Source organism: Rhopalosiphum padi, chromosome 1, assembly GCF_020882245.1.
Source record: "Rhopalosiphum padi isolate XX-2018 chromosome 1, ASM2088224v1, whole genome shotgun sequence".
NCBI classification, from domain to species: domain Eukaryota; kingdom Metazoa; phylum Arthropoda; class Insecta; order Hemiptera; family Aphididae; genus Rhopalosiphum; species Rhopalosiphum padi.
Window position 1 is genome coordinate 34,423,792 of NC_083597.1, and position 16,913 is coordinate 34,440,704.

The 16,913-nt window shown below is 26.3% G+C and overlaps 2 protein-coding genes across 5 annotated transcripts in view; both read right to left on the reverse strand.

Moving 5' to 3' along the window:
* The window catches only part of LOC132918708 (bestrophin-4), a 52,057-nt gene extending 42,210 nt beyond the window's left edge, over positions 1–9,847 (reverse strand). For both annotated transcript variants that reach the window (XM_060980132.1, XM_060980131.1), the window contains exon 1: positions 9,355–9,847. In XM_060980132.1, coding sequence (XP_060836115.1) covers positions 9,355–9,425 — 71 coding nt within the window. In that variant the 5' untranslated portion in view covers positions 9,426–9,847. The remainder of the gene's footprint in view (positions 1–9,354) is intronic.
* On the reverse strand, positions 9,533–16,742 carry LOC132918709 (uncharacterized). Of its 3 annotated transcripts, none has more exons than XM_060980134.1 (5): positions 16,418–16,742; positions 14,622–15,544; positions 13,434–13,575; positions 11,968–12,198; positions 9,533–9,968 (listed from the first exon to the last, which is right to left on the reverse strand). In XM_060980134.1, exons 2-5 carry the CDS (start codon positions 15,517–15,519, stop codon positions 9,923–9,925), a joined length of 1,317 nt encoding a protein of 438 aa, XP_060836117.1. In that variant the 5' UTR covers positions 15,520–15,544; positions 16,418–16,742; the 3' UTR covers positions 9,533–9,922. The 3 variants fall into 3 exon arrangements, with proteins under 3 accessions (XP_060836117.1, XP_060836116.1, XP_060836119.1); XM_060980133.1 differs by having other exon boundaries at positions 9,533–10,767; XM_060980136.1 differs by having other exon boundaries at positions 9,533–10,767; positions 11,963–12,198.
* Between the last annotated feature and the right edge of the window lie 171 nt (positions 16,743–16,913).

The window sequence follows — 16,913 nt, forward strand, 5'->3', positions numbered from 1 at the left end:
TATTTTTTTTTATTATAATAATATATAATTTGAAATCTTGAGATTTAATAACATATTTCTGTTAATCCGTTAAACAGTAAAAATAGGTTCATAGTATAGACAGTTAATATCTTATAACAAATCAAAATATCATTGCGTATAGTAATAATTAAATTTATGATAATATAATATACGTAAAAAAGTTTAAGTCTCCTTGAATAATGTTTTTAATTTATAATAAAATAGTTAATAATGTTAATATTGTTATTCATTATTAATCATAAAACTAACTATATTTGTATATTTTTTAAGATTTTTTATGCATAGGTAACAAAGCATTCAAACTACAAAATTATGTGTGTATTTTTGAGATTTTGACGGATTTTCTTAACATTTTAACTTTAAATGCTTATAAAAATATATTGCGGCTATAAGTTATCAATATTTTTTAATTGGGATATGAAACACTTATTACGATTCTTGTAATACATTTTCAAACATTTTTACACATTTGTCAATTTTTTATCATAATTTATAAAATAAGGTAAGGTACAATAATTTTACATTTATAACTACTAAAATTTTAGCATGATTTCTATAATTATATATATATAATAGATATTTCACTGAATACTGTCCACGTGATTATTTTAAAATGGTACCTATTCATGGATAAATTTTTTTTATCTTAAGAAAAGCCTCGATGTATGTAGAATTTTGAAATAATTAAGTATAATGTTTAATAATAAACCGATCTAGTTATTTAAAATTAAAAAAAAAACACGAATAATTGAAATTGTAAAGTTGGCTAATATAACCATACAAGCACACAGCTGATGTCTTAAAATAATAATAATAAGTTAGATATTATTATGTAACTTCGAGTTAAGTAGGTATACCGATTGTTATCATAATGTCTCTTACAAAAGTGTATGTAATGTTACAGGTACGCAATAATGTTATATGGCCTTTTTTATCCAGCGTACTTTTTTTTTATTTTTACTTTCTTCGGGTCTACGCACTATAACTAAATAAATACAATAAATATAAGCAAGGCTAACCAGTTTAGACGATTTACAGTATCATAAAATCATTTCAACGAATCTTAAACGTTTACTATATTGTGTATCACTATACCTATTTAATTAGTAATTACAGACGAAATCTTCAGTAGCACTATATATAATATATTACCTGACTGGGTAAATTAAATTGACTGTAATTTATGTAATTATCTGTAAATATCACTGTAGTACTAAAACATATTAGGTATACAAGGCAATGAGGTCGATCACGAATTAGGTTAATACATTTTCTATGTATTATAACATGCGTGTTTTACAAATCGACAAATTTGGTTTTCATTTTTTAATAAATATTATTAGGTATAGAATACCTATTTAGAATCTGTTTTGTAAAAATAATAATTCAATTTAATATACTTATATACATATAGATATCTAAATAATTATCCTGTTTATAACCTATACCCGGTGATGTTTATGTTTTTGAACATAATTCTGGATCATATATTCATACGGTAAGTGTCTATAAGTATCAGATATTAAATTACTACTGCCAACTGCCGCGGTTATAAATTATAAAATATAAATAGCGTGGGTGTACATTACCATTGTATCAATGATATTATATCCTCAATCTGACCACATTGTTGTTCCCCCGAAAAACTCAAAAACATTCAGTATGAAATTATTTTTATCACGTTTTGTAAAGGTGTGATCCGTGCGAAAACCTGAATTTGATATTTAGTATTATATTGTATAATAATATAATATATGCTAATAATGCGATATCTCGTTTCGAATTCCGCGTTTTACAGGATTGACGATTTGCATAAATAATCATATTGTCATATCACAACGATGAAATAAATTATGCGATAACTTAAATGATAATATTATTATCACACAAATATTATATACACAATGATTTTACGGTGTATCGGCCTCGGAACGGGCGTGCATGGTCAACAGAGTGCATTCTACAAAGGATAACCGCATTTTATAGATACGATTTAATACTGGAAATAGAACCGGTCATAATATCCTATACCAATACAATATATATAATAAATAATAATACAATATAACCGGTCTACCGGACACCGCCCTCTGCAGCCAGGCACTACGGTAGGTTCAGACGTGAACTAGGCTATTTATCTCACCTGATCGCGAGTCTTCCAGCTGTGGATTCAGATTTCCTGGTCTGTTGCAAAAAGTTTTGATTACATTCCGTTCAATTTACACACCGATCGGGGTGATATCGGTAAAACGGCCAAAACAGTAAGACGAAATCAAGTCGAGACGACTTACCCGTATAACGGGTTGTTTATAATCACTATACTTATGACTTATAAGTCATAATAATATACATAGGTATAACACAAGGGAAAATTAGAACCCACATCTTTTGGAATCACTCGATACTCCAACAACACCACTGCACTGGTTGAATTCAAATATTGATTAAAATTGTTTTGTATATACATATTAATATGTCGTATTACGTAGTTCATAAAATTTCTTTATATTGGACGCCTCGGCGTTATGATATTTTACGTGACGTCTTACCATTTTGTCGCAATAAATTATATCATATGAATGTATACCTACACACACACTGCTAGATGATGCAGATTACCGGGATTTCCTTAAAACACACGTTATCCTTTTACTTCCTCTAAAACGCGATATGTCTGCCTTCTATAAGCGTGAGATTAGCAACTCGATAGTTAATAATTTAAGTGATAATCATTATAATAGCCTTTATGTCTAATTGGAACTTTACGTCATACGAATTATTAAGGTATACCAGTGGCATTAAAGTAACGATAAATAATGCATTAATTATAAAAAGAGTTTTTTCGACAGCAATAGACGATCGCCTGCAGGTCTGTAACTATATATAGGGAGACACGAGAACAAAATATCCTCGGGACAAAAAAATATAGGACTAAATATATACGAAAGAGATTATTAATGATTATATCATAAAATTATACGAGTATACTGTTTAATACAGTCAAATCGTGTACAGAATGATTCTCCAAACATGCTCACCTCTTTTTTTCTTCAATAATGCAGATATTTCAAATCTGATTTTAAAATGTTCAAGCACCTATACTTAAAAGCCTATTTTTAAATCCTCGAGATTTTTTGAACTAATACTTTAGGAGTGTTCTATGGTGATACAAACTTCTATTTTTCAAGTAAAAACTAAGGTTCTAATTTTTAATTAGGTAGGTAAGTAGGTAAACATCTAAATGTTTTAAAAAAAATGATCCATTTAACAACTAAATAATTTAAAATAAAAAACAGGGGTAATCATTTGAAAAAAAAAGAAGTGTGCATTGCCACAGAACACCTTAAGTAGTAATAAATCATCTCAAGAATTTGAAAATTTGTTTTTAAGTATATTTAAAAAAAAATAGAATTTGGATTAATTCACTATTAAAGGAAAACATGAGTATGAATATGCATGACGAATTGCCCTGAAGACGCTTTACAACATATTATTATATTATGTTGTGTGCTTAAAACAGAATTTCGTAAATAAAAAATATTTACTTTCAGTAGAAGCAAATTTAACGTGAAAAAATAATAATAATAACTTATATAACGTAATCTAAAAATATTATGAATATTTAATCTTTTTAAATTGTAAATTTTATTAAACAATTTTAATACACTTAATTAGCTACCTTGCAGTCTAGAATTGTATATATTTTTTACGGTGTTCTACAATGATTGTTGAGCACATCGTTGAGAGGGCAATACTGTTGTACAAAGTAGATTGGTAAACACTATACAAATTTCATTGTAAGCACATTTTAACATTCAAATAGTTAATCTATGTATAAAACCAGTGGAGTATTTTATCGAGAGGAGTCATCCATGGATACCAGTGTGATTTAAAAATAAAAGCCAATGTATTAGTATTTTACTTATGTCTATCAAAATATTTATATCCTAACTGCAAAAAAAATTATTCTATAACATCGGACGACATATTTTGAGGTATATTTTGGTCACTTCTCGAAAAATCGCCCAAAATACGTCATCATATAAAATAAATAATATTTAAAAAAAAAACAAGTATATTCTTACGAGTACCTATATTATAAAACTGCATAATTCATTGATTTATTAAATATTCTTTTCTTAAATAAAATATAAATTTCAGCAAAAGAAATTACATTTATTTACAAACATTAAAAATTATAAAACTTCACATTTTTTTTTTTTTTTTGTAATGGTTTTTACATTATACCTTTACTTAGCATATACGATATACCTACAGATATTGAGAAAAATATAAAATGAGATATTATAGATTTTGTTCTTATGTTAATATATCAGAATATCCGCAATAGCTATTGCATATAGTTTTGATCATTTTTCTTTTTTTGGATTTCAAGATGTCTTTAAAATATGTATTAATATATTATTTTAGATACTGAGCGGAGAGAGGAATTTATTGCTTTAACAATGATATATGTTTTTTTCTTCCGGAGACACGTTTTATAATATTGTAAAAATATTTGTAAAAATGAATCTATATAAATTACCTCTATAACGATGCATTTATATATCATTTAAAAAGAGAATATTTATAATAACAAATATAATGCATAGTGCACTAAATAAAATTTGTAATTTTATAAAATAAAAACACAATAGGTACTTTTTTATACAATGTTTACTATTTTTATTTGAATAAAACTGTATGAATACTTTTAAATATAGTTACAAATTATAATGCGATTATTTTAATGTACATACTTATTTTATTTGTACACCGTATATATATTGTACGTAATTCGTGATATATATCATGTACGTTGTAAGTAGGTAGGTACTTGTCAATTGTCATGAATAATAGGCTGTAAATTTGTAGCAAATACATTATTTTTAGATAACTTTTTCCTAAGATAATGTTTTTGATAATATTATGTAATAACGAATTCAAGTTTGAAACTTTTATTAGGATTTTTAATTTATTTTAGTTTATTTTTTCATTTTTTAAGTAGTTATTTTGTATTTTATTTTATTTTTATTAAATTCCATCAATAATATTAATTTACACACATTTTGAATTTTTTTTTTAATTTTCACACGCAATTATATTTATTTATTTAATATAAACGGACGTGAGTCCTAAAACATATTTATATATATGACTGTTGACTATGAATTTTTAACATTGCATTGATTTTTAACTTATTGTATACCTAGCTTTCTTAAGAGAAAATTTTTAATTATATAACAACAAATTCAATTTTGACTTATTTCGGATTTTATTGATATTTTATTTATGGCTCATTTTTAGATAAATTTTTCTTTTTTCTTCGCTTTTAGTGTTTTTAAATGCATTTTTAAAGATTTTAATTAAATCACACCCCTATTCATTAATACTACTCTGTAGATATTTCTAATTATTTTAATAGGTACAATAGGTACCTACATTCCTAACGCCTTGGCTGTTCAGATAATCAGATCGGTCGTTAAATCCTAATTTAAAAAAAAAACAAACAACTACAACCCTGTAGTATTTAGTATTTACAAAATTTGTTTATAATATAAGTTATAACATGTATTATAAGACTGTAGGACTTGTAGGAGTACAGGTAGGTGGTACTTATCGAATATATACATATTATACGCACATCGCACATGTATATTATTTATAATATGTATGTATAATATCGTGATATACATTCCATTGGCCGTATGTTCGTGGCGAAGCACAGAAACATATAGAATTCACTTATAAACACCTACCCACCTGGTATATTATAACAACGGTGTTATCACGATAATCGTAAAATATTATGTATTATGAGAATATATACATATTTCGTGAACGGCTCTGATTACATAGTTGGCAGACGCGGGCAAATTAATTTACCTATTTTGTATTCCATAAAGAAACCTGAAACGACGAACCCTGCAATCTGCATGTTGCCATGTTAGGAACTTATAGATAGCTAGTACTAATAAATAATAGCGGCTTGTACACCTATAGATATTTGTCATAAAAATTAAAATGTTTGAAACAATTTTTTTGTAAAAATTGTGTGTAAAATATTTTTAAACAAATGCTTAAAACAGATTCCAGCATTGCTTAATATTAAATTATTTTTGGAAGTCAGACGATTTCTCAAAATTGAAACCTTCTGCAGGCTATAAAATGCTGCAGTACTATATACGTAATTGTACAATTCCACTATTTTCTCTATTTTCTCGCATGTTCAAAGAATTTTAGAAACTTATGACTGCAAAGAATTTTGTAAGTTAATAATTTGCTTATCTTTATTTCATCGTGAAATTGTTTAATTCTTTAAAAATCGTATCGAAAAATGTATCATGATATTAATATAGTTTTATCTTGTTTGACGGTAAATGTAGTACTAAAATTTACAAAAAATAAATAATTTATAGGATAATATGTATATAGAATACCTATTACTTTACGACTCAAATATTTCTAAAACGCACAGGTAATTTAAGAAGGCTTTATTTTTTTTTTAATTACACACTTTGTTTGTCTATTTATCTAATAACACTACAGTAGGTCATAAGACACAAACTCACGTGTTTCGTCGAGCAGAGGAAAAAAAATCAACAGTAAATCACGTTCAACAATAACACTATTGTCTTTTCAGACAGAACGTACAAAAGCTTCGAAAAGGGCGTAGTTCATACATATTTGGGCGCACGTGTCTAGAAATTTAACTTCAAGTCGATTTTCGATCACAATAATGCGTATCTATGTACGTATATGTATAGATTTGGTATGCATTTACATTAATCAGTTGTTAAAAAAATGACAGTTATAATTATTATGAAAATGATTAAATTTTATAAAGAAATAGTGATATAGTTGTATAAATGTAAACGCGTTTTAGATAGGTATTCGATTAAAATAACAATGAGATATGAACCACTACCGCTGTAGTCGCTACACATAAGAACTAGACGTTTTTCCTGATTTGACCTTGATGGTATTTAGTACTGATAATAATTATTACAATTAAGAATTACTTATTTATACATAGTGCAAAAAGCCCTTATAATTCAGACATTTCGATAAAATATCGTCGCGATATTATGTATATTACAATAGCACTATGGCAGAGTATACGAGGACAAACGTGCATCAAGTATATTATACATTAGATATACAAATAATACATCTGAACAAAACTCAACTAAAATGTGCTGTAATAACGATAAGGATCTATCGCTAGATCATTAACGGAGATATATTATATTATATATTTGTTACACTTGAATAATAATACAACGATTCTTTGTAATGAAAACAATATATAATTATATGCATTAAAAAGTCACTGAAGAATACATTTTTTTTTTGTTTTGTTCGAAGATGGTAAAAAACCGAGTGACCAAGAATAAAAATGCCCCTTCGTCTTCCATGACCTTTTATTATAATAAAAAATATAAAAATAGTTATTGGAGGTATAGAACCTTGGAAGTAATTACCATGCCGCGGTATAATTAAAAAGTAGTGATAATTATACTGTTCAAAATATTTATTGTTAATACATTATTTAATTTTATATTGAACATTTTTAAAATGTATCATAATATTATGGTTTATCAGAACGGTGTGGTTTTATAAAGACACGCAGGTGTAGTATCATTTATCATTGTATAATATTATGTAATTTACAAAATTTAACACCTAAGCATCGGAAATAAAATGAACACATCTAATATTTATTTAAAAACTTAAATTATAGTATTTTTAAGCTTTACAATATTTCAAACGTGTTGAATTTATATAGTATTAATCTTTTATTTTTATAGAAAAGTAGGTACTATAGGGTTTAGATATATTATAGTTCATATATGATACTATGGTTTATGATAGGTAACATATGAATATATATTTTATATCCATATTGTTTCTAAATAATATAATATAAAGAACAATCGATTATATTAAGTAAGCTACTAAAATTATAAAAATATTTTTAATAACTTTAATAAATATAATATATGTAACTTTAGACTTGACGGTCATTTAATATTCTAATCATTGTAATCAATATGTTCAAAATATAACACATCGATGATAATTGTATACGAACAAAACGGTATTTTCAGCACATCATATTACACTATTCGAGTAAAATATATACAATTTTCAATCCTAATTAAGTATTAGTGGAAAATAATTTTAACATTTAGAAATTAAAACATGACCTCAAAATTTAACTAGAATGAATTCAATTTTTTTTAAATTATTTAACCACTTCCTATCGCCGAAGTTCACGTAACCTATATAAATAAATTTTGATCGATCCGCAAAATCATCGCCGAAGGGCTAGGCTAACAAACCAGTTTCGTCATAGATACTTACTCTGCGAATATTTTATTAATAATGCAGTATAATATTGTATAATAGTGTTTAGTGTTTACAAAATCACGAATTCCGATTATTATGATTAATTTTTAATTATTCATTATTACAAACTTCAAAATATTTAAAGTAGATTAATTTTTATAATATTAGTATTTATTTGATTTATTCGTAACTATTTGATATTTATTACTTAATGTATTTTATGTATTAATTACGTTTAGATTATCCAAATTAAAATAATACTAAAGGTTAGTAATATCGATACTTCACAATATATGATGTACTATGAGTATCTATATATTAACCTACATGGTAATTATAATGGGTATTTTATCATTATCCGTATTTGAAAAATAATACCTATTAGCTATTACCTAGCACCACTGAGCAGTCCATAAATTTATTTTGGACATTAACAATAAATTAAATGTATACCTAACTATAACTTTTTTTATATATTAATATTTAGTATTTTCAAGAAATAATTCTTTAATTATATACCCATACCCCCCCTAGTCACAGAAATGTTATACAGAGCTTTTAGATTACTAATTTAAATTTTAAAATATTATATAGAACGATGTAACTATAAATTCACAAACAATATAAGTACTCACTACTCGTATAATTAAAAAGAAAATTAATGTTTATTAAAAATATTAAAGCCTAGGTAAACTAAGGTATAACCTAGGTTATTTACTAACACAAATGTTTATATTTATCATAAATTAATTGTTGATAGGCACTATACAATTAAAAATAGTATAGAAACGTATAGATCGATCTGTTTAAGTAAGAATTATTTTCCCACTTGTATGCGTAAATAAATTAAAGTACTCATACAACTTCCATAAAACGATATTACAATAATAATATTGTAAAACTATGTCCCAAGTGTTAATGTATTTCATAGGTGGGAAAAATCGGTTCAATATACCACGAGACTTTCTAGTTTCTACTCACTTGCAAAGTATACTGCCAAAACATCCAAAACTACTTCCGTTGGCTACGAGACGCGAGTACGAAACGGTCATAATTTAAGAGCGTAAATCCTCACGTAGATCGCGTATCCGTCAAACACCGCGGACACTCATCGTCACATATTATTACAATTATTATTATGACTTATAATCACATATCATTAAATTATTTTGTAACCGAATTATTCCGTTTTGTGACAACTAATAATGTGTGAATAAATTACCAGAGGAAAATCACCAAAACGCGAAGATCGATAAACGGATTTTTTTTTCGGCTTTATTGACGATAAAAAAAATATATTATTATTGAATAACACTTAAACATATTCATAAAATAAACGACAGACACGACAAAGATAAAATTAATATAATATAATATAATATAAATATGTGTTAATATTTTATTAATATTATTATTATTTCTATTACACACACGCGCGCGCTTGAACTCGCTAATCTGTCGTTCGACTTTCCGTCCGTACAGTTCTGCCACTTCTGCATGTATAGTTCTGCGACCGCTAGACCGTCGTCGGACTACGTATGCGTTATTTTCACTGCTCTCCCACCATCACTCCGATCGTTTTATGTCTCGAAAACCTGCATGGTGTACCGGTGTAGTGTTAATGTATATTATGGGTACAGGTAGTATAGGTAAGGCAAACGCTACCATTATTATTATTATCATCATCATCACGATGCAGCCTAGGTACCTATAAATATATGTTTATAGCTGGCGTACAACTTTATATAATATATTAAAATATAATAATACGCGAATTTAAGTTTAATATGTAATAACAGCCATGCGTAAGTATATAGAAATATAATTTAAGTGTCTCCGTGGAGGTGCTTGCTTATTAATGTTGATATTAGCGGGCGTACTTATGATCGCTTATAATGCGTCTTATTACATTTTTTTTTTCTATTATACTTTGCCTTAAGTGTCTCCTAGGATGATTAAACAAATATTATTATAATATTATATTTATAGGGCCTACGATGACATCAGATAATTTAACAATGTTATAAAACAACTTGAATAATCAAACAATGTTACAATAATATTATATTCACAATGACGTTTTTCGTTCTCTTTTTACCCCGTTCAGCAGGCCCTAAACCTAGCTATAGTACACGAACATTGTTATTACCACATAGTATAAATAAGCCTATACGACGACGACATAAATCGGTACATCCAAGCTAATAATATTATATAATATGTATAGGAACTTCGTAGTGGGCGATGACTCCAATAACATTTTAAACGATATCAATATAATATAGGTAGGTACTAGGTAGGTAATACGTAAAATGTATGCATGTTGCGTATTTTTATCCAAATAACAAGAGTTCGTTTTTTCTCAGTCTATATTCAGTCGGTGTTAACATTCCTCTGAAACACGCCAATAACAAAGTTCATTAAATACTATCACGGAGATTCTATGATATAATTTATATAAATGTAGGTAAATAGGTAAAATAAGCAAGCAATGCTTTTGGCACTCCTTCCTAATCTACTATATAACCTGCGGCTATGTGCACATTAAAAAATTGAAAAAAAAAACACGGTCGTTATATATTATAGGTAACATAAACATAACATTATTAATTCAACTACATGTATATGTAACATTTCCCGCAAAACGAAGATTGGATGAAGCCATAAATAATTTTTCAATGGCTAACGAGGGAATCAATTTAATATTGTTTATTATTAATTACTATAATAAAATAGTAACTATATGAATTTTCAAGAAAAATTATTTTAAAATTGTTAGGTTTCCGTTAAATAATTATAGGGTTTAAGTGACCTTGTTGATTTATAATTCAATATGTGCACCTTATGGTACAGGCTGCCTGGCACAACTAAGGAACATATTTAAGATAATTCAATGTGTAGTATGAAGAACCTGACTCGAAAAAAAATAATAAGGAGATTTCCCCTCCCATTCAAAAGCCAACTTTACATACCTAAATCAAATTAATAATAAAATATAATCAATGATATTACTCATACTCATATTTATTAAAAAATGTTAACAATGTAAACATAAATTAATTTTTCTATTGTTTAAGCAAACGTACTAAGAATGTATTTGAATTGATCATACATTTATTATATTGGCAAGGTGTCTTTCTATGCATAAATAAAGATTGTAGACTTGAAAACCAATTTTTTTCGCATGCTATTAATTGTTATAATCCCATATTTTACTCTTTGCATGACTAGCAAAAAGAATTGTTCAGACGTAGAAAATGGATGCTACAGGCATAATTTAGATGGCAACTACTTGAATCAATTTTTATAAATCAGGATTAGGTAATCATGTAAGTACAACATTTTTTTCTAGCTCAATATTAAAATCTCTGTTATATTTTTATGGATTAATTAAAAATATGATACCGAAAGTTTGAAAGTGCTAAATGCTGAGCACTCCATAACTCCGTTCCCCATATATTTGCGCCAATGCTGAGTGTACCTATAGCTGCAGAGTATATAGATTGTATAAAACAGCACAACAACAAGTGGTATACTATATTATACTATATATATTATAATATACTTTCGAATAATATTCGGTACAAACCGAACCTCAATACGGTATCAAAAGTGACGGACACTCCTTTAGCCGTCATTTTCTTGAAAAGAGCCCAACATTCTTTCTCTTTGTCGGATTTGAGCATCGGTTGGCCGTCGAGTACGTCGTAGCGAACGTCGATCTGTGCGATTTCTTTGTTATGCAGTGTTTCATTGTCGTCATCATCGTCGCCGAGTTTGGAGATTACGACTTCTTTTACAACTGGCCCGTCATCTTCATCATCCCTAAAATTAAATGATAACCTTGAAATTTAATATTACTACTTTAAACAAATATTACCAATGCAAATAAGACGTACACGATATTATCGATTTTCATCTTTTGTCTGACAATTTGATTTATGTATAACAATATAATAGCTATTTAATAATGATATAGCCTAGCCTAGTATAACCGAAACACTAGCAACATTTCGATGAGGTAATTTCGACAAGGTAAGATATTCGCGTGATATACCTAGTTGCGTATAATTTTGCTATCACATTCAAGCATATTTTTTTCATTTATATGTTATTGGGTACATCAATATAGTACCTACATATATATTTTATTGTTTGTCGTGTTTACATGCAGTAAAATTATTGCAAAAACTTGGATAATTTTCAATAAATTGAAATGATGGATAAATAGCATGCCGACCATACAATATATAAGGTTTCATAATGTAGGTCATGTCGTTAAATAAATGTATGCGATTTTAACTATTATTATTAAATAAAGATATCTCCATAGTCCATATGTTACACTTGATACACTTGATAGCTAAATATCACTAAATGATTTTCAAACATATAGTATAAATAGTATAATATTATTAAAAGGTAAACATGCACGTGATGACATTAAGCACAAGTATTATCTTATGATTTATGTACATGTAGTTTCTGCAAATACGATTTGCGTTATTACATTATACAATTATTTTTATATCCTAACTCAATATTATATATTTAGACATTACAGCTAATAGCAAAAAGAAAAAGAAAAGGTTATTCATGTGGATAAATAATATTACGTTAAATGCAGTATCGAATATGATAATATAAGCTAAATATTTATTCTTAAATGTTTAAGAAGTTTAATGCCTTGTAAAATAAAACCTATAATTCTTTATTGTATATTTAGTTATCTACTGGTTAGGAGAAATGTTTTTGTTTAGTAAAAAATCTCGAATCATATTAGATTATTATAATAATTATTATTATTATTATTGTTATTAATAAAATAAAATCAATAAAATATTGCAATGTCAGTTAGATTATTTTGAAAATTGTTATATTAACCTATAATTACTTATTTTATTTTTGAATTTAAATAAATTAGTAAAATGTATTCACGAAGTAATAATCATATTTTTATGATTAAATTTTCTTAAGTACCTATATTATATTTTAAAGAATAATAATTACAATTTATATTAAGTAAAACATATTAGGTAATAGAAATATTTTTATTATACCTTGATATCTCTATTGTTCTTGATTTCATCAACGATTTTCCAACACGACTGTTAAGAAGTTTTGGTTTTCCAATCGATGTCATTGCACTATCAAATGATTTTTGATGATAACGCATACTGTTATTAAACTGAGGAAATGTAACTATAAAATAATAAATTATCTTTATTATAAATTAAATAATTGTTTCCTATTTACGAATTTAAGTTGAATTAATCTAACCATTGTTTACAATGTATAGTTTACTAAACGCAGTTTCGACTAATTTCATTAAATACATATAAAAACAATTCTTTTAAAACTATTAAGTAGCTTAAAAAGTTTTAGCATAACGCGTAAGCATGAGCACAAAAACTTTATTTTTATTCTACAGTTGATAACGCCATTACAACAAGTAGATACAAAGCTCAATAAATTATACTTAAATAAAAATTCATTCAAACTCGTATCAATAATCATATTATGCGCTTGAAAATGATCTTCCTGGAATAACTTTAAATATTAAACTACTTCTAATTGGAAAGAATTATTTTATAAGCCAAACAATAAATTGAACGATTTTAAAAATTAAAAACATACAATTTCAATCAATTTTACTAAGATGGCTATTTTAGCTAAAATAATACAATATTAGTGGCCTTAAATTAAAATTATAATGCTTTATTTAAATATTTTAACTTATTATATAAATACCTATAATAGAGGTACGTATCTTTTTGTATTATATTAATACATGCCTATATATTAATATAATAATATGAATCAACTGACAACACGTCTTGATTAACTAAGCAAATGTTCTTAAATGTATTGTATAATAGTATATTTATTATCAAACTGTGTATCCAAGAAAAAAATATGTATATTTATTATATTATTATTTGTCATGTAATAGGATAATAGTTTTATTTTTACTATCATTATTTGAATATATTATTGTATTATAATTTTTAGTTTATTTAAAAGTATAAATTTTGCTACTTGTTCAATTTTAAAATATTAATTTAAGTCTAATCACAAAACATCAGGAACAGAGAAATTATCCATAATAGCATACGTTTGAAGACCAAATGATATGTAATGTTTTAGATTTCTACCAATTTAACTTAACTCGATTATAATCAAATGATATTTTTTACCATTTATAACTTATTAGAATATTAGTTAAGTAATTAAAACAATTTATTTACCGGATTTTGTGGATACATCATCAGGTGTTAGTGATTCCTCTACATCGCTTCCAACTGGACTTAAAAGTGACATCATCGTTACTACTTCAACATTTTGATTCCTTTTACCAAACTTTTGACCATTTGGCAGACGACTATCTACATCAATACTTTTATGAAAAGCTTTACTTCTACAAGATTTTAATTTTCTGGTCGAGAATTTATGAACATCTTGTGATTTTCTTCGTGAACTTGTCGAATAAAGTCCCTGTGTAGAATTTACGATTTGTTGCCTCGACGAAGGCGCCGACATTGCTCTGGTCAAAGTTTGTCTTTCATTCTGTTGTTGTTTCGCAGTCTTGTAAAATCTAACTCTTCTCGCGGCAGCCGAAAGAGGTTTTTCCTCCTCACTAGAGTCATCTGGTGAATTTTCACCTTCTCCTACATGGTTCTGGAGTTGCACTTCCAACGCGGTTCTGCAAGAGTCTTTTTCCTCTACTTGTATTGTAGACTCCTGTGCATCCTCTATAGATTCCATCAAAGGGTCTTCGATAACATTTCTAGCCAGATAAATATTTATACACGATTTTGACTGTTCCCGATCGATCCATGCCTGTTTTATTCTTTGTGCAAACTGTTCTTTAGATTCATGTAAGACTTCTGGTTTTAAACATACTTTAGTCGGGTTCGCTGTGGGTCTAGATTTTTTTTCATTTTTTAAAAGCTTATTAATAGAACGAGAAATCACTTCTGTACTACAATTATTATCTGTTTCGGTTTTATTGAAATTGGAATCTTTTTGCAACCATCCTTTTTTTGACAATAATTTTTTATCATCTTGATTATCTGTATGGTTGTTTGGCAAAGGTTTTGACTTTTGATTATCTGTTCCACATTTATTTAGTACGTCTTTAGACATGCCAGACAATTTTAAATTTATCTACCTAAAATTTATAATACTCATTATGTTAGCTATAATATTACTAATACCGATGTAAACATTAATTTACATTTTATTTTTATGAATTTATCGTTAAACTTTAATCTGAGTACATTTGAATGAAATAACAAAAATAAGGATAGGATTGATTAAAAAATAATAAGAACAAAAATAAATAATTTAAAAAATGTGGAACGTGTACAGTTTCTAAAATTTTGGCTCAAATAAGCACCATCATGGTATATTAAAATTATGTAAGGTACTTATATCAATTTGTTCATTAGAATATTGAACCAAAATAATAAATAAATAAATAGTTTTATTTTTATAAATCGTGTTTAATTGTACTAAAAATTCAAAAATTATAAACAAGAATCATTCATTTTTATATATTTTTTATTCGCACCATTTATTATACACATAATTAATTACAATTAATGTCAATACAATTTTTTTGCTAATAAATTATAATTTATACATCATAATATTATCAAATTTAAATAGGTTTTACTTAAAATAAAAATTTTTATACTAATAAATAAAATATATATTTATCGTGTGATGGATAAAAAAACTTTTATTGTTTTAATAATGTTTGTGTATAATTAAATTATATTTATTTAAAAAAAATATTGCTTAATTTAGATACAATTAATAAACCATTAATAAGTTTATGGTCGTAATAACTGAAACTGTTACTAGAATAAACAATACATGTTTATTTTTTATATATTTTTTATCATAAACTCTAGAACTACACAAAATTATAATTATAAAAATTATATGAAGAAAAATTGTATTAAATTATAATTATTTTAGTATATGGCTTAATTTAAATTATTTAGTTGAGTTAATATTTATTTATTTTAGTACTCACATATTTTAATAATGATGCTTTGAACGCGTACATTCGACTTCGACAGTGACACAGACACTTCTAAGCGTATTTGATTTGTCTTTCACATGAACTTCTCATAATTTATTGATCTTAAGAAAATATTGTTTTCACCGTATTTTCATGCGTTTTTGCCGGTATAATGACTTTGTTTATAATACATCACCAAGACGACAAACCATCGACCAACTATATTTAGTCGCTTAAATGTTTATGCATACTTTTTTACTCTTCTTAACACATTTGAAGTGTCGTTATAATTAATTGTTTTTAGAACATAAATTTAATACGTAATTTTGACGTTTGTCTAAAGTTAATGAACTTTCAACACTTTATAGTAAATAATTTATTTTAAACTTTATATTTTTATTTTAATCGTTTGGTACTTTTACTTCAATCATTGGTTATAATGTATTACAGTAATAAAGTAATTGTAATTTAAAGTTAATTTATTACTAATTTCTTATGTATAATGAAG